Source organism: Schistocerca nitens, chromosome 11 (assembly GCF_023898315.1).
Source record: "Schistocerca nitens isolate TAMUIC-IGC-003100 chromosome 11, iqSchNite1.1, whole genome shotgun sequence".
NCBI classification, from domain to species: Eukaryota; Metazoa; Arthropoda; class Insecta; order Orthoptera; family Acrididae; genus Schistocerca; species Schistocerca nitens.
The window spans coordinates 20949280-20973995 of record NC_064624.1 but is presented as its reverse complement, the minus strand read 5'-3'; the positions used below and the strand labels follow the sequence as shown (position 1 = coordinate 20973995).

Genomic DNA, 24716 nt, shown 5'->3' with positions numbered 1-24716 from the left:
AAAAGTGCTCCTGTTTCTCCATTTTGCACTCCACTTTCTAGTGACCACTGTTCCACTCAGTATCTCCAAATAACAAAATGACAATATGTAAACTCAAATATATATGAACTCAATGAGCAAACTAAAAATAAAAAATGACAATTGATAGATAAACCCTCAGCAACTGGAATACGAACATGCAAAATTAAAGTGCTATCAACTTATGCACCAGCCTAACATTTACAAAAAAACTGAAAGAATGTCAGGTCATGAAAACAATAATTTCTTAACAGTAGCTGAAAACACTGGGGAGAAAAAGTGACCATTGAAAATAGGTCCATCAGACTCAATCAGGAAGTGTGTACTTGACCAGACATCAGTTTCATCAGATGAATGGTCAAACCAATCACAAGAATCATCTGGTGACAGAAGCAGGAACTCTTCTTGTTATGACCATAACAATCTAATTACTAAAATATTGTGCTGACTCTACAGCATGACTGAAATATGCAGTGGAAGTGGAGAAAACTTATTGGCATCCCATTACAACCTTCATCTCCCTTTTTTTTTGGAAATTAATGTGCTATGGTGTTAAAAGAAATGGACTTACAAAAACTGAATCTTAGCTTAGCAACAAAAAATTGGGTCATAGTAATAAATGATACTTGGGAGGAAAACTGAATAAAAATGGGGAAACAATACATACAATGCCCCACAGGGTTCAGCATTTGGCTTATTCTGATCTACATAAGTGTTGTGCTAAAACTGTTGGAGGAGCCTTCAAAATCTGCAATGTTTGCTGATGACACAAGTGCACTGATAACTGGCAAATAAATTCATACAAGAAACTGCCACAAGAATAATGGAACAGGCTTGCAACTGGTTTACAGGCAAAAGAACAAAAATTCAACCTTTATACTTACAAAAACACACATCATGCAATTCCAAACAAATTCAAATGACTTACAGATACAAGGAGATATCAATGACAGACACTGGATGAGGATCCATGAGTGAAGTTCTTGGGCATTTGGATCGATAATAGATTAAGGAGGCACCTGCATAAGAATGAGTTAACCAAAAAGCTCATAGCTCTCTGCCTTGCAATTATAAATGTTCCTCCAGAGTGTCATCTTGCAGAAATGCTTCCTAGCTTTCTTTCACTCAGTACTATCCTATATGATAATCTTACAGGGCATCGCATCTATGAAAAAATTAGTACTTGCCCTATACAACCTTGCAGAATGATAGTGATGGGAATATCATGCATAAACCTCTTCATTGACCTACGGAATCTTGCGCCTACATGTCACTACGGAACTCACTATTGGTTTTTACATTAAACAACACAAATATTTTATTTCTAGTTGGCTGTCACAGAAGATAATTCCGAAAACAAATGAAAAATCCAAAAGAAGCCATCATAATTGCCTCTAAGTGAGTAATGCTGAGGGGATCAACTTGACAAGCTTACCAATTTGTTGACCCCATTTCAATTGAAATCAAAGCAGACACCAACAAATTGTATGCAGTATGTTTCATTTAGAGGCAAACAGTAATGTCTACTACTTCCAGTAGCAGGTCATTTCTGATTGCTTTACATCTTAAAAAATGAGTCCTTGAGGGATAAGACTTGAACTGGTAGCTGCAACATTAATAAGGGTAATGTGCCATGCAATATGGGACAAGAAGTTTGTTGGTAGTGATCATGATTTATTATTCAGCTTATGAAATGTGACGAACAGTTTAGTGAGATTAACACTGAACTGAATCTGAAGAGCAGGGAATTCTGTAACAAACTTAAGAGAGTTGACAATATTACCAATCACATAGGTGTATGGAAAACAGAAGAGATGGAAAATGATCATAAAAATAATTTTTCTTCTGGATGGTGTACCAGTGCATTGGAACCTGCACAAAAGAGCACTTCTGAACAGTAAGCTGCCCAACAGATTGATCAGCTGTAAGAGGCTGCAGATCTGACCTTGAAATTTGCTTCATCACACAGTACAATATCTTTTTTATTGGTGGGAGTTTGTGAAAGGCTCCACCTATGTGCATCCTCTTCCAATACCTTTGGATAGACTATGATACCACATGGGAACAGCAGTGAGTTTCCTAAACTGACATGCATGCAAATGCATGGGTCAAGTCTATTGCCTGATGCTTAAATGTTGTGAAAAGAATTTTGATACTTGTGATCAGTTAATGACGAATCTGATCCTAAACATAGCTGTGAAAAGCACATTAATGTTGTATGTGCACACCTATAAATCATACACAAAGGTTAAATCATATGGTTCCTTTGTAAATAAAGGCTTTGCAGGCATGTATAGAAGTGAAAATCTGACCCCAATTCTGGATCTTCATTTAGGTCAAAGTTGTAGCCTTGCAAAATCTGATGATTTTAAACATCCTGAGCAGTTGTTTACACATGTATATTTTCTTTCAGTAAAATACGATACCTTTAATTTGTCTTGATGGGTTGCATCTATTATTGAGTGTTTCAGAATTTTTTTCATAAAATTAAATTTGCTTTCAACCTTGTAACCTTTGCTCAGGCTAGAGATGGGGTGTGAACATTATTAATTTGTTCAGTCTATGATTTACACATTGAATTCCATAAATGAAGATGTGGATGGAATTGGAATGAGCCAGGCTGCAAACCTGAGGGCAGAAGGTCCCACAGGAATTTACCTCTGAAGTATACTGACAACCAGTTGCTTGTGACTAGTGCTAATCTACTCACACTGCTAATTATGGGAGCTGCTTATATATTATTTTGTATGTATGCATATGTACATTTACTACCATGAAATGTATCACTGTTGCTCCTACTACATTAGTCAGCTACGTATTTTACCTAGTATTTACACATACAACTATACTCTGCTATCTACCTAATGGCACGTGGGGAAGGGTACCCCATAACCCTGCTGGTCATTTCCTTTCCCATTTCACTTGCAAATACGAGGGGAAAAGGCTGTATATGTGCCTCCATATCAACCCTGATTTCTCAGATTTTATCTTCATAGTGCTTATGTGCAATGTATGTTGGAAACAACAAAATCATTCAACAGTCAGCATCAAATGCTTGTTCACTAAATTTTCTCACTAGCGTTCCTTGAAAGAACATGACCTTCCCTGTGGGGATTCCCAGATGAGTTCCTGAAGCATCTCTGTAACACTTGTGTGTTGTTTGAATGTACCAGTAACAGATGTAACAGCCTGCCACTGAATTGCTTCTCCAATAAGATATTAATACAACTTAACACAGAAATTATATTAGCTGTCTACTTATTGCCGTAGTTGAAACCCACTCAACATAAAAACTGAATTCAAGTGGAACTTGCCTCCCTGAGTCAAAATATCCTGATGAGCACAAGAGTGGCTAATAAGGCAGTACCGAACTTGGTTTTAGATACATGATATCTACTGAAAACTAAATGTTCCTGTTCATCCACTCTACATCAAATCTAAACAGCAAAACACACCCTAATACCCTACATGCAGAATATGAAGGGACCCAACTCACTAAATGAAAGAATGAAAAGTATGCCTATGCTTAATTACACATTCATTCCATATGCATTCATCCAAATGACTCTGCAGAACATTGTGCACTCTGTCATTTCACCCCATAGCTCACTATTTCATTGCAGTTTCACTCCATTGTATAATACCTTATTCTGAAATTAGCTGTTTTCTATTGGAACTGGCTGAAGATTTACCTCTCCCAGTTATCTGAACATGCAACAGTCTGGTACTCAACGTATTCTCCAATTAGTTACTGCATAGTCCTTCCGTGTTCTTTCCCAGGACACCTGCTTCCAACCCAGATTTGTACCATCCACTTTCCCTTACAATACTTGATGGTTCAAAAAGACGATTCTCCCCATCTCTGAATCTCAATTTTCCATATCTTCACTATAGCTGGACAAATTTCTCTACATGAGAAAAATTAACCATCAGCAGTCTAGTTCCTTAACTATACCATGCAACATGTGGATGGCACAGACATAACCAGCATTTCAAAAAACAGTATTTCTAAGACTATAACTTAAATTTCTAAAATCATGCGCCATTACAAACCAACCTCCACATTCAATTTTTCAAGCACTGCCTCATCAGCACTTCGTGATATTTAGCTGTTGGAACCTTAATGCAGGACATGGGCTTACAATTGGTAGCACATATATATTTCTGTGCAAGATCACCAAACCTTCATAGAAATTCAAACAACTGATAATTACTGTTCAACAGCAATCAAGTGATAAAATTCAATGCAACTTCTTGATCACAAAAACATCGAATCTCGTGACTTCATTCTCTAAGGTGATGAGTTTCTTACAATAATCTTTCTGACTAACACTATCTTCACATATGATGGCAATTACAATAAAAAAAAATCATTAAACACAGGGAAACAGTAATATGCAATGAATGCACATCAAAATCAAGCCCGGCAAACAAATGTCAGATGTAAGAACAGTTTGTACAGGTTTTCAGAAAAGATTCACAATGGGCATTCTAAATAATATACGTAGGAGTACAGTAACAAGGCTTGCTCTAGCTTCTCATGCAATTACCTAATAAAATTCCCAATTCCACAATTAATGCAGAATCTTGCTAGCCATATCCCTTTAACAAAATGATCTGCCCTATTTTTCTGCATCATTATTAAATCCTAGCATTTTATCCTCCTGAGACCACAAAGACTGTATGTCACTCTAGCGGACAGCTAAGATATTCACTGCACAACTGCATGTACTACTCAGGCTCACTGTTGTGGTCACACATTCCATTCGTAGATTTGCTCAGGTGTCTACCACTATTTAATCTAAATTACGTAATTTCGAAATAACAAGTGGGGGCGCATGTCAATGGTTTCAGTGCCAACCGTGCAACATGGTTTTCCAGGCCACACAACCAGCAACACACTGTTCTGCACACTTGCATTGGGAGCAGCACTCCATACAGTGGACACTATCTCCACACCACTGGCCCTGGTGCCATGGAGGCATCTTGTATTACCTGTGACCTCTTGGTCTGCATATGAAGGCCAGTGTGGCCTTTTGTATTTACATGGTAAGTGGTCATTAACTACAATCCAGCCACTTTGACAACTACAGCTATGCCCTAGGAAACCCTACAGTTCGTTCTTTTGGCTACGCTCCTCATTTGCACATCCTGGAGTACTATGTGTGGCATTGTCATTTCTGTAAAACCCTTCTTGTGGAACAACACTACTACTGTTTCACTTGCTGTCCCGTCTACTTGTCATGCCAATGCATCCCTTTCATATGTTTAAAACTGCATAATATCTGTGAAATTAAGTCTTGGTCTGTTAGCTGTGAATCAGCGACAATCCTTTACGGACTCTCTGAGCTGTCCCTAGCATGATAGTTTGGTTCCTTGATCTGTACGCTTGTATAATCACCACACATTTCATTGTCTCAGGAAGCCAACATTTATGTGCCTGGAGAATCCTTAATAATCACAGGAAGTTCGTTTATGAACAATGACATCAAGACTGAGCCAGTACCCAACCTTGTGCAACTGTGTGAATGTTCCCCAGTCTTTGTCTAATTTTATTCCTGTGACATGTTAATCAATGGGGGCATCTCTTTCCCTTAGCAAGGTCATAAAGCATGTTTAAAAAATTAATCTTTCTTTGTTAGATCTGCCAGAACTCTAATGGTGAGCTCATACATGGCTTCATCTGTATACAATCATTCACCAAAGGCCATACACTGTTTTCTATAGCTGACAAATTTATAACTAATACTACAAGTACCACATAAGTTGCCACAATATGTACAGGTTGTGGCCAAACTATCAGGGCTGATCTACAGCACACAAATGTTATCTCTTTTTTCAAAACAAAAAAATTTTTGGGACAATCTTAAGAATAACTATGATTCACACAAAAGGTAAGAACAGCCAATGTTATTTTGAATTGTATTTATTATAAGTTACTGAAAGGAGGAATATTTCTCAAATGACCTACGCTATTAGAACTTCATCTAAACATGAATTTACTGTATCCATCACACACAGCCATTATACAATATTGTTGATATCAACAAGGGCTATGGAAAACAGGATTATCCCAGCAACCAGTTCTATTTAGAACAGCCAGTACATAACAGGTGATATAGTCGAGTGGACAAGTAAGTGAATACTTTACAATTATGAACAGCAACTAGTTCCAGAAAACGGACAATCTGGGCCAATTCCACAGCAATTCATCTCTTACTCTACACACTTAAGAAAAGACTTATTACTGAATTACAAGCAATACAACAGAGATGTAAATACATACAATATTCTCAGTTACATTCATTTCCAAATTTAATTCATGATCCCCATTGATAAAATCAGTGGATCAAGATATTCCCAATGGATTTTTAACAGACTGAAAGAAGAAAAGAGTCTGTGAATTATAACAGCTTGCTAACTTCTGTGTGTATGACACAGCTCTTAATATTCCTTTGCTATGAATGTCATACTTTGCAGAGATTCTTACTGCTTGGAAAGAGGGAGTGTCAGAATGCATCCAAATTAGTTCTAATGTCTCTGATTTTGCTGTCAGCCATTGTGAAGTATTTATTTGGCATACTTTCAGTTTCTATTCCTGATGCACAATCCACTCTGATTTCAGAGGCACTCTGGTCTGCTCTATCAAGTGGTTGTACTCCTATATACAAACTTGATATATGTGTGTGGCAACATTTCAAAATTAAATTCCACATAATATAGGGATGCAATTAATGTCCCTGTTGTAAACCCATAAACAAGAGGGCTTTTTGGTTATTAATCAAATGAATATGGCATTTCACACATTATCATCAAAATTAGCCAAATTTAATGCTATTTACACATCTTCTTGCTCTTTCACCATGTATTTTTAGTGCCTGCTCTTTAGGAAACCATGCAAATTGATGTCATGTATGCTGATGGAAAATCATAAGGAATTACATACAGCCAATGCAGGATTTCAGTAATGATGTAAATACTACAGTGAATAGTGAGTGGGACGTCTAAAATATACAGCCACCAAGTATATTAATTCCAAATTTTCTGTTATAGGACTGTGACAGAGGCAGTTACTCCCAAGAGGAAGTCTTCCTTGCTCCATTGATACCAAATATGTATTTAAGGCATTCATTGCATACAATCATAATAAAAAATTAATACATGGGTAATGGTTAGTATAGATATGCTCATTACAAGTGCTGGTAAAATACTATTGGTAGTACCTAGCAAATAACACATCTAACTAGAGTCAACTAGAAGACCAAAAAGTTCTTGAAAATAGCTCGTATCATAGGTTTCAACTGTCAACCGTCCATGATAATTTAATTGAATGTCCCGTATTTGTGTCATGACATTCTTACTACACTTCCTGCACAATACAGTGCTTGTGTGAAAACTTACATAATGCTCAGATCCATCAGTATGTAGTTCCAGTTCAGGATCTTGCTTTACCCAAACACCAGGGCCTTCCGTCTTTAATGGGTCTACAAAAAACTGAAAAAATGAAAAAAGAAGTGATGTCAAGGCTTCAGTACCTTACATTTACATGGCTCTCTCAGAGAGTAGGGGAGCAGGATAAAACACACACACACACACACACAAACACTGACACAGACACAGACACAGACACAGAGAGAGAGAGAGAGAGAGAGAGAGAGAGAGAGAGAGAGAGAGAGAGAGAGAGAGAGATATGAGTACTTTCAAACAGATCTTCTATAGAAACTGTAAATGCCATAATGCTAATGACCACGTATATTCATCAATTAGAAACAGGCACCAAGAAAATGTGGATCCACAATTCAAATATTTCAAAACAAAGCTTTGTTTATTCTTGAAGGTAAGCACACCAGTAAGTGATTGACCCCAAAATATGAATCAAAATTACTTCTTACGTACCAAGCAACAACCAGCATAGACAGTAACCATATATATTATGAAAGTACATGTGTTTTATATCACCTCCTAAACCACTGGTTCAACTTCAACCAAGCCAGGTACACATATTACTTACGACCTAGACTAAAATACTAAGAAGTTAAGAACCAGCAACCTCCTATGGAGGTGGGCAGGTTGATGTGGAGAGAGAAAGGGAAGAACAACAGAGAGAGAGGTGGCAGGAATAGATGGACAGAGAGAGGGTAGCACATGGACAGAGGTGGTTGGCTGAATGAATGATTAAAGGCACCAAACTTCTAGGTCATCCATCCCTTCTTCTTCTTCTTCTTCTTCTTCTTCTTCCAACAGGCAGGCCGGTCTGCCTGACTGTTGGTGAAAGAGAGCCTACCACACACAATTCAGAGGAAGAAAACCCCAATATCTATGAAAAGTCAATGAAACCAATATAAGGGGCAAAAAGAAAAAAGGTAGGAAGAGGACGAAAGACAGCCAAGGTGCCCCATTTAGGGAGCAGCCGGAAGCACTGGAAAGCAGAATGCAATGAGGGGACATACATCCCCCAGTCCCCACCACTTACCTGAGATACTCTACTCAGAAACTGCCTAGGAAAGACTAACAACACAGACAGAGCAAGAGAAGTACAGACACAAAAGATTAATGTGAGAGGAGGGAAGAAGAGTTAAGGATCAGGTAGGGTGAGAACCATGCTGGTCCACCAAGCCTAGATAGCTGCAGCCTCGTCTGGGCAGAGAAGGCAATAGAGTGTTCTGCCAACCCCTCAATGGGCCAATAATGTTAAGTTGCCCTCCCTTAAACAGATTGGTAAAAGCTCTCCTCATGAATAAAACGTAAAACTAAGTCATCCACTGACGAATCATCTCCTAACACCAGGGATAGCGAGTCAGGGAGATTAAGATTCTGCCACTGTTGGTGGGAATGAAGACTGTGGGGTGGCACTGGAGGAGACAACTGTAAGTCAGCCAGGTACAGCTGATGTGGAGCTGGATAAGGACAGCAGAATCCTTCTGAGAGACATGGATGGAGGACCTCCATAAATTTGTCGTCTCCTTTATCACTGGTAGTCTGAAGTCAAAGTGATCCATTCCATATTTCAGGTTCCTAAAACTTGATGGTGTAATAAGAATCAGAGGTCTGTTTCCATAATATTGATTACCAGAACCAGTTTAGCCAAGCTATCAGCAAGTTCATTCCCAAAGATCCCAACATGACCCAGAATCTCAACCATTGTCACTGAGCATTCACATTGCTCAAAGGCATACTGGGAATACTGGTTATCAATGACCATGGGATGCTGATGGTAATTCTGGTTGAGAGCTTTAAAACTGACCAAGAGGTTGCTGCAGATGAAGGATACACCAGTGGAGGAAAGGATATGCTCAAGAGAATGAGAGAGGGCTAGCAACACTACAGCTTCTGGAAAGGAAGGCAATTCAGTATGACCCGTGACTGTAAGCAAAGCCCATGTGATCAGCAAGCATCAAGCAATCAGTATAGACTACTGCTGAACTACACGATGTACCAAGGATGGAGAAAAACTGGTAGCAGAGGGCCTCAGGAGGGACTGTGTCTTTTGGACCTCATGATGGTTCAAGACAAAGCTGTGACCAATGGGTTCCCCACAGAGGTGTACATGAGTGGGCCCAGAGGAGAGGTGGAGAGAGCAATAACTAGAGTTCAGAGGGGAGGGACAGGGTGTGAACTGCGATCAAAATCCCTGATACGAGCCACCATTGTGGAAGATGGGTTTCCGTATTTAGAAAGAGGGGACGTTGGTTTAGATGCTTAGGGGAGTTGGAAACATAGGTAACATAACTGAGAATCTGTTGTTGGCACCTGATACACAATTAATGGACTCCGGCCTCCAGGAATAATCTGTCCACAGATCTAGTTCAAAAGGCTCCTGTTGCAAATCAAACCCCACAGTGGTCTATCAGATTCTGTACCCACAATGATGAGGATGATGCCGATCCATATGCCACACTCCCATAACCAAGACATGGTGGTATCACGGCTTTGTAAAGCTGCAGAAGGGTAGTGCACTCTGCATCCCTGACGGACAAAGTGTACTGAGGTGTAGCAAGCACTTTCACTTACACTGCCGAAGAAAAAAGCTGGAAGTTCCTGCCACATTTAGTAGTTCGTCATCAAGATAAAGTTCTGGCTGTGGATGCACCATACAATGTCGACAGAAATACACGACACAAGTCTTGGAAGCTGGAAACCGAAGGCCATGGGTGACCGCCCGTGACCGCATCTTTTGTATGGTGCCTTGCAGTCTACATTCAGTGAAACCCACACTAGAGTAACAATAGTAAGAGTTACAATCAGTCAGCAAGAACCACCCTGGGATGCAGCCAGAAGACACCAAGACTAAAGGAGCCACACAGCTGCCAGCTCATTGCACATTCAAGCAGTTTATGGAGAACATTGGTGAAACTGAACGATAACCGACCATCTCTAGGACAATGATGCTTTCTAATTGTTGTGATGGGAACTGGCCGTCAGTCCAGATCCAGTTACAGATGGTAAGTATATGATGTTGACAATCCACTGATATGTGCCTGATCATTTGGTTGTGGGTGTAACCTGGCTCTGGGGCTGTAGCAGGGCAGGGGGCTAGGATACTGATGAATTTCCACTCAATGAATGAAGATTTATACAGCTCCAGATGGCATGTAGTAAAAGATAATTGCTTTTCCTCCACCCACTGCTTGAGAACATGAAAGACAGGTTGATAATTCTCATATGCTGAGACTCTAGCATATGCAGACCAAAATGTTGGGCAATGGTGTCTGGGTCAATGGATACAGTGCAATTTCAAGGTAATAGCAGATACACCTACTAGTGTCTGGTATATGGAGACATGTCTCTTCTTCGGTCAAACCTGCGAAGGAGAAGTATGTGGTCAAACGGTTGAAACATGATGTTACCAGCATTCTTGTTTATGTCATTTCATTAGGTGGCAGAGCGGGGTATGAAGCCAATTAAAGTAAATAGGATGCTCCAGCGACTGGTGCCACTTACGGTGCTGAACAGCCAGCTTACTATCACTAATAGCTTCTGGAATTGCTGATGATCACCAAGGTACTCTCTTCTGTCAGAGAAGGCCGGAGGAAGAGGGGACTGTGAAATCAGCTGCCAAATCAATGGCTGTAATTATATTCTGGACAGCCTTGTTGATGTCTCCATGCAGCAGGGAGTGAAGGTCGACATGGAAAGCAAAAGCACTCCAGTCAGCAATGTTGAGAGCCCATCGGGGCAGGCATACGTGGTAGCGATGCTGAGGGGGGGGGGGGGGGGGGGGAAGAGGAAGATTATGGGAGGGACAGGAAGATTATGGAATGCTCACTACCACACAGGTCAGCATGAACTTCCCACTGGACGGATGTGAGAAGCCAAGGGCTGCAAATGAAAAGGTTAATGACAGAAAATTCTGTGCACCATGCTGAAGTGTGTAGGGTATCAGTATTTAAGAGGCAAAGTTCAAGTTGCGCCAGTAAGTTTCTGAGGTCCTTAAGACCACCAGTCATCATGGTTAAAACCCAAAAAGGGTTGAGTGTATTGAAATTGCCCAAGATTAGGAAAGATGGGGGGGGAGGGCTGAGAAACCAATGCAAACAATATGTCATGAGATGCTTTATCATCAGGACGGAGGTAAACACTGCAGACATTACTACGCTGAAATGCACTTACCAGAACAGCCAAACCCTCCAACGATGTATCAAGAGCCAAAAGTTTGCTATACGGTGTATCCAGCACGTATGTTCACACTCCATTATAGGTTTCACTGGCGGAAGAGGCAACCTTGCTTTTTGGGATACTATACAAGCTATCGTCCAAGGTTATTTGGACAAAGGGCACGACAGTTCCACAGGTTAGTGGCGGTAACCCTACAGCGTCTGTTCCACATGTTAGTGGCGGCTGATCTATAAAACTCAGAAGTGGAACTCTGAGCTTAAGCAGACTGAAATCTCAATTTCAGTCACAAACCCAGTCCAATTAAATCAACATGGATACAGCACCTTCAAAGACAAATTACCCCAGTGGGTCAAATCCCACAGTTGAAAAACCGCATGTGGTCTATTCGGATACTGGGGAGACCACAGAAGTGTGCATGGAGGTAAATCGGAGTACCTCAAAACACCGTAATAACAAAATCAAACCAAAATCTAGAATTTGGCTAATGACATTTAATGTAAATTCTCTCTTAAAAATGGGAAAACTAAAAAACATCCTGGACAAATCCAGAGAACGTAAAATCGAAATTATTGCATTTGCGTTCAGTAAGCCTGTTAGTTTGCAGATTTGCAGATAGCAGGCATTCGTCATGTGATGGGTAGTACTGCATTGACGGTTTATCTCTCTCACAAGATTCGATTGAAAAACTTTCCCTCGATCTGTAATTAACGTCCTTGGGGCACTGTGTTCTAATACAATGTCTTCCACTATGAATTTCGCTACCTCAGATGCTTTGGCTGTTTTCACAGCGTTTGTAATGGCATAGTGTGTCAGATAATAGGTGCAAACAATAATCCATCTACTGCCACTAGCAGATGTTGGAAATCGTCTAAGGAGGTCAATCCCAACATGCTGGAAAGGCATTTCGGCCGGTGGAATTGGTATGAGTTGGCCAGGAGGTTTCTGAGGAACTGCCTTTCTCCTCTGGCACTCTCCACAGCATGACACATAGTGATGGACACTCCTAAATAAACCTGGCCAGAAAAATCTCTTACAGATCCTATCATATGTCTTAATAAATCCTAAATGTCTGGCCTCGTGTGTCATGGGTATTCTGTAGAGCTTTTAACTGCACGTGTTTAGGAATCACCGGTAGCTCAAATGGCTCTGAGCACTACGCGACTTAACTTCTGAGGTCATCAGCTGGTTGGTTGGTTGGTTTGGGGGATTAAAGGGACCAGACCGCTATGGTCATCAGTCCCATTTTCCAAAAAACGAAAACCAACCAAAAGAGGTAAAAAAACGAACCGAAAAGACGGCAGACGACACAGGACAAGAAATACTCAGACAGAGATGAGACAAAACAAATTAAAATCACACAGTGTGACGGTGGTTGGCTGACCATAGAGATAAAAAAGAAAAGCCACCACCGAGAACAAATTAAAAACTCAGCTTAAAATCTTAGGCCAAAGGCCAGAATCAACACAAAAACAATAAAAGAAAACAGAAACACTCAGATTAAATGATAAAAATCCCCTGCCCGAATAAAATGTAAAACTAAGCCAGCCACAGCTGGGTCATCAGTTAAAAGGGCAGGGAGAGTATCAGGCAGCGCAAATGTCTGCCTGAGCACAGCTAAAAGCGGACAAGACAAAATGTACACCACCGTCAAAACTGCCCCACAGCGACAGAGAGGTGGGTCCTCACGACGCAATAAATAACTGTGTGTCAGTCGGGTGTGGCCAATGTGGAGCCGACAAAGGACGACTGAGTCCCTATGGTTGGCTCGCATGGATGACTGCCACACAGTCATCGTCTCCTTGATACGACGGAGTTTGTTTGGCTCGGGCAGGTTGCGCCATTCAGTGCCCCATAAATCAAAAATTTTGCGGCGTAATAGTGCCCGCATATCAGTCGCCGGGAGGCCAATCTCCAGAGATGGTTTACTGGTGGCCTCTTTCGCCAGAGGGTCAACATTTTCATTGCCGGGTATCCCAACATGGCCCGGGGTCCAAACAAAGACCACACAGCGGCCGCAACGGGCAAGAGTATGCAGGGACTCCTGAATAGCCATCACCAGACGAGACCGAGGGAAACACGGGTCGAGAGCTCGTAAACCGCTCAGGGAATCGCTACAGATCACGAAGGACTCACCTGAGCAGGAGCAGATATACTCTAGGGTACGAAAGATGGCGACCAGCTCAGCAGTGTAAATGCTGCAGCCAGCCGATAACATTGTTCAGAATGGTCCCCTAGAGTTAGCGCATAACCGACACGACCACCAACCATCGAGCCGTCAGTGCAAACAATGACAGAGCCCTGATACGTTGTGAGGATGGAAAGAAAGCGGCGGCTGAAGGCCTCCAGAGGGACTGAGTCCTTCGGGCCCTGTGCTAATTCCAGCTGAAGGCGAGGGCGAGGCACACACCACGGGGGTGTACACAGAGGTGCGCTGAAAGGAGGCGGAAGAGGTAAAGCCCCAAGCCCGGAGAGAAGCTCTCTGACGCGGACCGCGATCGTACATGCAGCCCTGGGCCGATGTTCTGGAAGATGGACGTGTGACTGTGGGAAAAGTAGACAATAGTTAGGATGCCCGGGCAAGCTGAAAACATGGGCAGCATAAGCGGCCAGCAAACATTGGCGCCGTAACTGCAATGGAGGGACACCCGCCTCCACAAGTATGCTGTCTACAGGGCTGGTCCGGAAAGCACCAGTGGCAAGGTGTATCCCGCTATGGAGGATTGGGTCCAGCACCTGCAATGCAGATGCCATAAGCTGAGCCATAAGCCAGGCTCCCATAATCCAGACGAGATTGGATTAACGCCTGGTAGAGCCGTAACAGGGTAGATCGGTCGGCGCCCCAGCGGGTGTGGCTCAAGCATCGAAGAGCATTTAGATGCCGCCAACACATCTGTTTAAGCTGCCGAATATGAGGCAGCCAAGCCAACCAAGCATCAAAAACCACCCCCAAAAACCTACGTGACCACCACTGCAAGAAGCTCGGTGTCAAGATAAAGCCGCGGCCCCGGGTGAACAGTGCATCGCCGGCAGAAATGCATAACGCAGGTCTTGGCTGCTGAAAACTGGAACCCATGAGCTACAGCCCAAGACTGCGCCTTACGGATAGCGCCCTGTAGCTGACATTCAGCAGCTGCAATGCCAATAGAGCTGTAGTAAAGGCAGAAGTCGTCAGCATGCAAGGACGCTGAGACAGACGTTCCCACGGCTGCAGCGAGCCCGTTAATGGCTATTAAAAACAGGCAGACACTTAAAACAGATCCCTGTGGCACACCGTTCTCCTGCACTCGGGAGGAACTATGGGAGGCCGCGACTTGCACGCGGAAGGTACGATACGAAAGAAAATTTCTAATAAAGATCGACAGAGGGGCCCCAAAGACCGCATCATGAAGTGTAGAAAGGATGCTATGTCGTATCGTAGGCCTTCCGCATGTCGAAAAAGACAGCAACCAGGTGCTGACGGCGGGCAAAGGCAGTACAGATGGCCGACTCCAGGCTCACCAGATTGTCGGCGGCGGAGCGGCCTTTACGGAACCCACCCTGAGACGGAGCCAGAAGGCCCCAAGACTCCAGTACCCAATTCAAGCGCCGGCTCACCATCCGTTCAAGCAACTTGCAAAGAATGTTGGTGAGGCTAATGGGATGGTAGCTGTCCACCTCCAAAGGGTTCTTGTCCGGTTTCAGAATGGGGATAACAATACTTTCCCGCCATTGCAACAGAAACTCAATCTCGACCCAAACACTGTTGTAAAGGTCGAGGAACCATCACTGGCAGTCCACTGAAAGGTGTTTCAGCATCTGACAGTGGATGCGATCTGGCCCAGGAGCAGTATCAGGGCAAGCGGCTAGGGCACTGTGAAATTCCCACTCACTGAATGGAACATTGTACGAGTCTGGATGGTGGGTGCGAAACAAAGGGCTCAGACATTCCATTCGCTCTTTAATGGAGTGGAAGGCCAGGCCAGAGGGTAATTCGCAGAAGCAGAACTCATAACAAAATGCTCTGCCAAGAGGTTTGCAATGACGTCGGAGTCAGTACAAACTGCTCCATTCAGTGAGAGCGCAGGGACGCTGGCAGGGGTCCGATAGCCGTAGACGCGTCGAATCTTGGCCCAGACCTGCGATGGAGTGACATGGAGGCCAATGGTGGACACATACCGCTCCCAGCACTCCTGCTTGCTTTGGCAGATAAGGAGGCGGGCTCGCGCACACAGCCGTTTGAAGGTGATAAGGTGGTTTATGGAGGGATGTTGCTTGTGACGCTGGAGCGCCCGCCGGCGATCTTTAATCGCTTCAGCGATCTCAGGCGATCACCAAGGCACAGTCCACCGCCGAGGGGACCCAGAAGAATGGGGAATGGCAGATTCGGCGGCAGTAACGATGCCGGTGGTGACCGATTGAACCACCGCATCAATGTCATCATTAGCGAGAGGCTCAATAGTGGCAGTGGAGGAGAACAAGTCCCGGACAGCCTTATTCATAGCCCATCTGCTAGGGTGCCCAGAAGAGTGTCGCCGTGGCAGTGACAGAAAGATCGGAATGTGGTCAGTACCACCCAGGTCATCATGCACTCTCCATTGGACAGACGGGAAGAGGCTAGGGCTGCAGATCGAAAGGTCAATGGCGAAGTACGTGCCATGCGCCACACTGAAGTGTGTGAAGGAACCATTATCTAAAAGTGAAAGATCGAGCTGTGACAAGGAATGCTCAATGGTGGCACCTCGACCTGTCGCCACCGACCCATCCCACAGAGGGTTAGGGGCGTTGAAGTCGCCCAGTAACAAGAAAGGTGGCGGCAATTGGGCTAGCAGCGCAGCCAGGACATGCTGCACAACATCACCATCCGGTGGAAGGTAAAGACTGCAGACAGGAACAGCCTGTGGCGTCCACACCCGAACAGCGACAGCCTCTGAAGGTGTCTGTAGAGGGACAGACTCGCTGTGAAGAGAGTTAAGGACATATATGCAGACGCCACCAGACACCCTTTCATAAGCTGCCCGGTTCTTATAATAACCCCAATAGCCACGGAGGGCAGGGGTTCACATTGCTGGAAACCAAGTTTCCTGAAGAGCAATGCAGAAGAAAGGGTGAAGGCTGATAAGTTGGCGGAGCTCAGCTAGATGGTGGAAGAAACCGCTGCAGTTCCACTGGAGGATGGTACTGAGGCGTGACGGGATTTGGAAGGCAGATTACGCCGCTGGGTCACCTGCCGCCTCCGATTGAGCACCTGTGCTAGTGCTATCCATGGTGTCTGAGGGACCGGCGAGATCGAGGTCCTCAGCGGACGCCAGAGTCTCCACCTCGTCCTCAGACACAGAGCCGGAAGGTTGCGGTGGGATGGCAGCCACCGCGAGTTCCTTGGGCTTAGAGCTCTTCTTCTTGGGTTTCTCACACTGCTCCTTGGGTTTCACTGGCTGGGAGGGCTTCACCGATTCATTCTCCGGGACGGAGGAGGATCGTGAAGCCCTACGACCAGCTGATTGTGGGCACTTACGCCACTGTTGGTCATCAGCCTTCCTGCTGGTGAAAACCTGGGAAGGGAGGGACCCAAGGGACCCCTTGCGAGCCTGAGAAGCCGAAGAAGTTGGACACTTCTCCGGCTCAGAAGCGGGGACGGACGTCCCCGATGGGTGGGATGGTATTGCTCCTGAGGTAGGTGGCGCAGGAGCAACCCGGTGGGTAGAGCCCCCACTGGTGAGGGGACAGGAGGAGTTGTACTACTCGTCGATCTGGCCGGAATTCGAGAAACTGATGGGGCTAGCACAGGTGTTGTAGCAGCGGCGTAGGAAGATGTCATTCTCACAGGATGGAGTCGGTCGTATTTCCTTTTTGGCCTCAGTATAGGTCAGTTGGTCCAGGGTCTTGTATTCCATGATTTTACGCTCTTTCTGGAATATTCGGCAGTCTGGCGAGCAAGGTGAATGGTGCTCCCCGCAGTTGACACAGATGGGAGGCGGGGCACATGGAGTATTGGGATGTGATGGGTGTCCGCAATCTCGACATGTGAGGCTGGAAGTTCAGCGGGAAGACATATGGCCGAACTTCCAGCACTTAAAGCACCGCATCGGGGGAGGGATATTGGGCTTGATGTCACATCGGTAGACCATCACCTTGACCTTTTCCGATAATGTATCGCCCTTGAAGGCCAAGATCAAGGCACCGGTAGCAATCTGATTTTCCTTCGGACCCCGATGAATGCGCCGGACGAAATGTACACCTCGGCACTCTAAATTGGCGCACAGCTCGTCATCAGACTGCTAAAGAAGATCCCTATGGTGAATAACTCCCTGGACCATATTTAAACTCTTATGGGGTGTGATCGTAACGGCAACATCCCCCAACTTGTCACAAGCAAGTAACCATCATGACTGGGCAGAGGATGCCATTTGTATCAGGACTGACCCAGAGCACATTTTGGACAAGCCCTCCACCTCCCCAAACTTGTCCTCTAAATGCTCGACGAAGAACTGAGGCTTTGTGGAGAGAAAAGACTCCCCATCAGCTCTTGTACAAACTACGAATTGGGGCGAATAACTGCTACTGCCATCCTGAGACTTACGTTCCTCCCACAGTGTGGCCAGGGAGGGGAACGTTTTCAGATCGTACTTCTGAGCGTTAATTGATCCCGAGAACGCTTAGAGACTGCTGGCGGCTGGCCACCAGCGAGAGACGATGTACCACACTTCATTGCACGTCATCCGCCCTGATGCCACCTACTCCGACCAAGGGCTCTCTCCCCACGGGCGCCACCCAGCCGCAGCAAGAGCCACCTGGCAGGATGGCCGTTGCCGGGAGTCCCGATACCCCAGGAGGATAGGCATCTACTCCTTGGCATATGTGGGGAGTTAACGGCGCAGGCATCAGTAGAGCGATCCCTGTGTTGTCAGGGGGCTACAACCAACAGGGTACATGGTGGCCCCACCACTACGGACTGGCTACCGTGCTGGATGTTGGGTAACATGTGGTCCATGGTCGCCATCGGTGCAGAAAGAGGCACCGCACAGTGCAAGATGTAATCTGCATGCAGAAACGTAGTCATGCCCAAGAGACGGAGAGTGGGCAGGACTGCAATTCAACGGCGTATAAGCTGGCAAATGGTCTGACCGCACGATGGACACAATGCACCAAATAAGGCGCCCTTCCCCAATTGGCTCGCTCTTCGGAAAATTTTGAGAGATGGAGGTCAAACCCAACAGGGGACCATCACATAAGGCCGAAAAGTTTGAGACTCCTTTTAGTCGCCTCTTACGACAGGCAGGAATACCACGGGCCTATTCTAACCCCTGAACCCGCAGGGGGCAAGGTCATCAGTCACCTCAAACTTAGAACTAATTAAACCTAACTAACCTAAGGACATCACACACATCCATGCCAGAGGCAGGATTCGAACCTGTGACCATAGCGCACCGGTAGCCCCCTCTTTCCAAACAGAACAAAGTTTTTCTTGCAAAGTAATCCATTAACTACCTTAAATTGTCCTTTCACATCCTCTGACTGATTTAGGGCAAGCATTATTTGAGATATCTTGATGTCCTTCTGCTCAGCAGAGAGATCCAGGAGTGAAGGGAGACAATCAATGTCTTGATGGTCTTGCACAGGGTTTCTCGAGTGACAGTCAGCATCGTAGTGTTTTCTTCCACTTTTGTACACTATGGTAATGTCATGCTCTTGAAGACGTAGTGCCCACCTGGCGAGTAGTCCTGTTGGATCCTTAAAACCTGTCAACCAAAAAAGTTAATTTTGGTCTGTAACAACTGTGAATGGCCTTCCATAGATATACTGTCGAAATTTTCATATGGCTCAGATCACAGCAAGACATTCTTTTTCTGTAGTTGAGTAGTTTCTCTCGGCTTTTGTTACGTGTCCTAGAAGTGTAGGATATAACCTTCTCTTTTCCATCCAAAACATGCACCACGACAGTGCCTATCCTATACCCACTGGCATCTGTGTGTAGTTCTGTAGGTGCTCTCATCATACAGACCAAGTACAGGGTCAGTCATCAGCGATTTTCACAGCACATCATATGTCTGTTTTGAGCACCACCCCAGATAGATTTAGCATCTGGCTTTTAACAACTCTTGGAGTGGTCTGGCTTTGATACAAAAGTCTTTGATGGAACAGTGGTAATAAGAACACAACCCGAGGAAGCTTCTCACGTCTCTAATACTTTTAGGAATAGGAAATTCCGCTATAGCTCTCACCTTTCATGGGTCTGGCCACAGACCTTAGTTTGACACAAGGTGTCAAAGTATTTTGATTTATTTTGCTCCAAAGACACACTTTCTTGGATTAAGTTTCAGTCCAGCTTGTTGGAGACACTTGAGAGCAGCCTTCAGTCTTTTTGTGTGTTCATCAAATGTCTCTTAACACTATAATGTCAAATAACAAAGACACACAGTCCTCTTTGGGTGCCTTACAATATTATCCATCATTCGTTCAAAAGTTGCTTGTGCATTATACAAACCAAATGGCATTTGCTTAAACTCATACAGCCCCTCAGGGTTGATGAATGCAGTTCTCTCATGATCAGCCTCGTCTACTTCAATTTGCCAGTATCCCGAGTACATGTCAATGGTTGAGAAAAACTTAGCCCCCCACAGACAATCGTCCATTTGTGGACGAGTGTAAATGTCCTTTTTAGTTATTAAGCTTCCTGTAAGCAACACAAAAGCCATTTTCTTCCTGACGATAATCACTGGTGACAACCATGGGCTCTGCATAGGCTGAATGATGTCATTCTTATTCATTTTCTCTACCTTGTCGCGAATTATTGGACGTTCTGTTGCTGACACACAGTTTGCTCTCTGGCTTATTGGTTGATTGTCTCTAGTGCTAATCCGGTGCTTCACCGTCGAATTGTCTAATTTGCTCTTCACCTGTGGATCGAAGCATTCAGAGAACTCTTGAAGAATGGCAAGTAGCGTCTCTTGTTGTTCCTTAGTTAGATCTGGTGATAGTAGAGCTAGAAGATCTTGTCTCTTAATGGTAGCGCTAATTTCGCCCACAGACTCAGCATGGGAAGTTTCTATTATGCTTAGCTGTTCTGCAATTAACAGCTCAGCGTTTGCTACACACATTCCTCTTGGAAGAATCTGTGGTTCTCGGTGACAGTTAACTATCCACAATACACAGACTCCATTCTTAAACGAGATGACAGAGGCTGGGATGACCAAGTTATTCTTCAGTGGTATGCTTCTTGTACATTCCACTGCAAGATCCATGGGTTGATGCATGGCATGACATGACTGCTACCCTTCTAGCGTTGACTGCAGGAATGATTACATCATCCAGCACACAGTGTCCACACACTCAGATGTGCATCGTCCATAGTATCTCATCTCGGCTAGCACAATCTTCACGCAACCACAATCTATATGCTGTGGCCTTCTCCACCAGACATCATGGCGCCAAGAGTATCAGCAACCAAACTGACAGCCTGCAGCCGTGGGTTGCCTGCTTGCAGGCACACCAAAGCACTACACAACTGACAGGCAATATTGATGAACGACAACAACATCACCACTGCAAACACACCAGTGGCCACTACCAGCACACACAAACATAAGGAAGAGGTCGCTGCAGATCCCGAAACTATTTTCACACGTCAAACCAAGTGATGGAAAATAATTCTGAGGTACTCATCCGCCAAAGCAGTATAAAGGCTGGCGCTCGGCCGCACATCGGCAGTTCATCGACCGCCAGCAGATGTGGATAGGTGCTGCCTCAGCAGCCAGGCTTGGATCTTCTCGCCGATCTCTGGATTAGGCTTGGTATATTGGAGAAGTCCCTGGCGGAGACTACTAGGAAATTATTTCTGTTGTTTTCTATATTATTCTTGTATGCAGTTGTGATTCGAAGACTGATCACTATTTCGTATGGGTGTTATACTTGGAGAATTTGTTTTGGTTAATTGAAAAGTCCAACAAATTGTTTTCGGACTTTGAGTGTTAGTTTCTTCTGCTTATGCAGACATATCACTATAATTGCCTGAGAAGCTTTTAAAAAGTCCCATCCGAGAATGATGTCAGAACTACACTCTCATAAGACGACGAATTCTAATGGCTGTGTATGGCCACTTATACCTACACAAATGACATCTTCCTGCAGGTTTAACGTATTTCCCATTAGCCACCTTCAGGAGAGATGTTTTGTTGTTGACGAATACGGCTTTCTGCAACTGGCGACGGTACTTCTCTGAAATAACTGAATATGATTCTCCAGAGTCCACAAGAGCTTGGGCTGGTGGCCATCCACGAGGGTTTCGACAGTTTTCCTATCATTCATGTAGTGATTGATGGTGGAGGATTTTTCTCTTCTGAGGCCTCACCTCCAAGAAATGTCACAATCTTTAGTTTCCCAGGTTGTAGTGGCTAGGTGATTGGCTGAAGCTTCTAAACAGCAATGCAGACCTTGATCGGCGTGTTGGGGAGTGTTCTCTCCAGCGGCTAGCGTGCGGTGATTGTGACCTATGTCATCCTGCACCCAAATCATCTTGTTCATCTTCATTGCCTCAGAGTTGGCGTCGGCAAAGATCAGTCTGCTGTCTTCTGACATGGGTGTCATCAAATATCCGCCGCCTTTTTTGACAATAGCGCACCACATGTCCTGATCGTCCACAGTGGAAACATACTGTTTGGTTATCCTGGGTCCTCCAGACGTCAGTCTTCCTTGGTGCCCAAACAGGTTTCTCATGCGGCATTGTAGAAACGTAACTTCACCTGGGTCTACTTTTTTTTACTGTTTTAATGGGAAATGAAGGACGAGAGATTGGATTCAATGTCTGTTCCACTTCCTCCCTTATGCCTTCTTGAAGTGTCATGGTTTTTTGCTCACCTTGCAATCCAAGTGCCTTCTGAACTTCCTCTCTCACTATCTGACAAAGTACACTAGTGAAATCAGTTGCATTCTCCATCACAGACATCGATACGACATTTGGAAGCCGTTCAAACTTCTTGCATGTAATTCATTTTTGATGCATTGTCTCGATATACTGGCACCATTTTATGAAGTTGTCTACTGTCAAAACCTCATTCAGGTGCAGGGCTTGATACATATCCTCAGTAACACCCTTCATGAGATGTGCAACCTTGTCTTCCCCTTCATTCTAGGATCCACTATTTTACACAGCTCCAAGACATCTTGAATGTAGGATGCTGTGGTTTCTCCTGGACACTGTTCCCTGCACTATATCTTCAGCCTTGCAGTTCTGTCGTCGTGTGTCGCCAAAATACTTGTGCAGTTCTGCCTGGAATACTTCCCAGCTTGTGAACTTCTCCTTGTTGTTCTCATACCATTGCTTGGCAGTGCCCTCCAAGTAGAAAAATACATTATCCAAACACACGGTCTCATCCCATTTGTTACATTTGGCTTTATGCTCATATACCTTCAGCCACTTGTTCATATCTTGGCCATCACCACCAGAGAACCCAGAAGGATGTCTCATATGGTGGTACACTGTTGCTGTCATGGTAACGTCATCTTCTTCTGTCTCCAATAGATTGCAATCTGTTGAATATGGCTCAAATTCGGGTTTCTCACCATGTAAACGCGGCTCTGTCATGGCCTGATGGGAGCCACTGTGTCGTCGATAAAGTGTGGTATCACAAGTTCCAATACCCAGCGCCTCCACCAGAATATCGTAAAGTAGAGGAAGATGTAAGTAGATCAATCATGAACAGTAACTTCTCTTAATGAAGGTTTATTCAGCACTTGCACATACAAGAGCACACAGCGACCTGCCTCCAGCCAGAACACATACAGTACATTTACAGCTACAGAACATTCCAGTACAACCATTCTTACCATTTGTGGATACTTCTACATTGTACTCGAACCAAACACAGAAATTAAAATTTTACAGTTCAGGTGAGTTTTGAACTCAGGACCCTCCATGGAACAGCCTAATATAACCACTACACTACGGCGACAATGCTACTCAGCTGGTTATGTGACAAAATAATGGTAGTGTAATCAAATACTATTACAGCTACTACCTGAAATCAATGTTGTTCATAAAATCAATGTTGTTCATAAAATCAATGTTGTTCATAAAATCAATGTTGTTCATAAAATCAATGTTGTTCATAAAATCAATGTTGTTCATATCAAATGACAATACAGTGCACACGAAGTGTGTGGGGGAGCATGAACTGAACTGTCAAGTTCCACATCACTCTTACTACTTTTATGAGTGTCAGATCATCAGAGAGAGCACATCACTAGTTCCTGCTACTACTACTACTACTACTAAGGCGATTACACTGTTCACTTGTTACATATTTTTACGAGCTTCAAACAGGAGGAGTGCAGTAATGGATAGGAACTGTCATTGTTGTGTACAGATGCGAGCTGAGCTGGTGACCCTTCGCTCACAGCTTCAGGCTGCGTTACCTTCCATCACACAGCTTGAGGCTGCTGCTAAGGGGCGTCACTGTGGGAGATCAGATGCAGGGATGTGAAGGACGTCTAGCATGTCCCACGTGTCCACTGCTGTGACCTCCCCAGCTAGTGGAAATGGTTAAGACTGCCACTCTTGCTTCCGAGATTAAGGTGGAGCTCACCATCTGCAGCATCGTCGATAGAACTGACTGTGGTCCTTTGGCGCAGAGCTGAGTGGAGGGTCTGAAAGAGGTTCAGGCAGTTCTGTGACTGTGTAGGCTGCAGATTCCTTGACTTGTGCCATCGGGTGGTGGGTTTCTGGGTTCCGCTTAATAGATCAGGAGTCCACTATACACAGGAGGCGGCTACACAGATAGTGGGGGCTGTGTGGAAGTGGGCAGGTAAAACACAGTAAGGTAGTTGAAGAAACGATCGGTATTGTAGTTGAAAATTGTGATAGCTCTGTTGGGAAAGAACCAGAGCTCCAAGCCCTAATACCAAGCACTGAAGCTCAAATAGTTGTAGGTACAGAGAGCTGGCTAAAGCCGGAAGTATGTTCAGCCGAAATTATTTCAAACGATCTAACAGCGTTCAGAAAGGATAGATTAAATACAGTTGGTGGTGGAGTATTTATTGCTGTCAGAGGTAGTTTGCCTTGTAGCGAAATTGAAGTAGATAGTTCATGTGAAATAGTATGGTTAGAGGTT

The 24716-nt window shown here is 44.4% G+C and overlaps 1 protein-coding gene across 3 annotated transcripts in view; it reads right to left on the bottom strand.

Annotated features, from left to right (window-relative positions):
- Positions 1 to 5967: 5967 nt before the first annotated feature.
- LOC126213179 (uncharacterized) overlaps positions 5968 to 24716 on the bottom strand; it is a 31084-nt gene continuing 12335 nt past the window's right edge. The window contains exon 3 of one of the 3 annotated variants that reach the window (XM_049940806.1): positions 5968 to 7512. In XM_049940806.1, the coding sequence (XP_049796763.1) occupies positions 7258 to 7512 (255 nt within the window). In that variant the 3' untranslated portion in view covers positions 5968 to 7257. The remainder of the gene's footprint in view (positions 7513 to 24716) is intronic. The other 2 variants (XR_007541104.1, XR_007541103.1) reach the window with 2 other exon arrangements.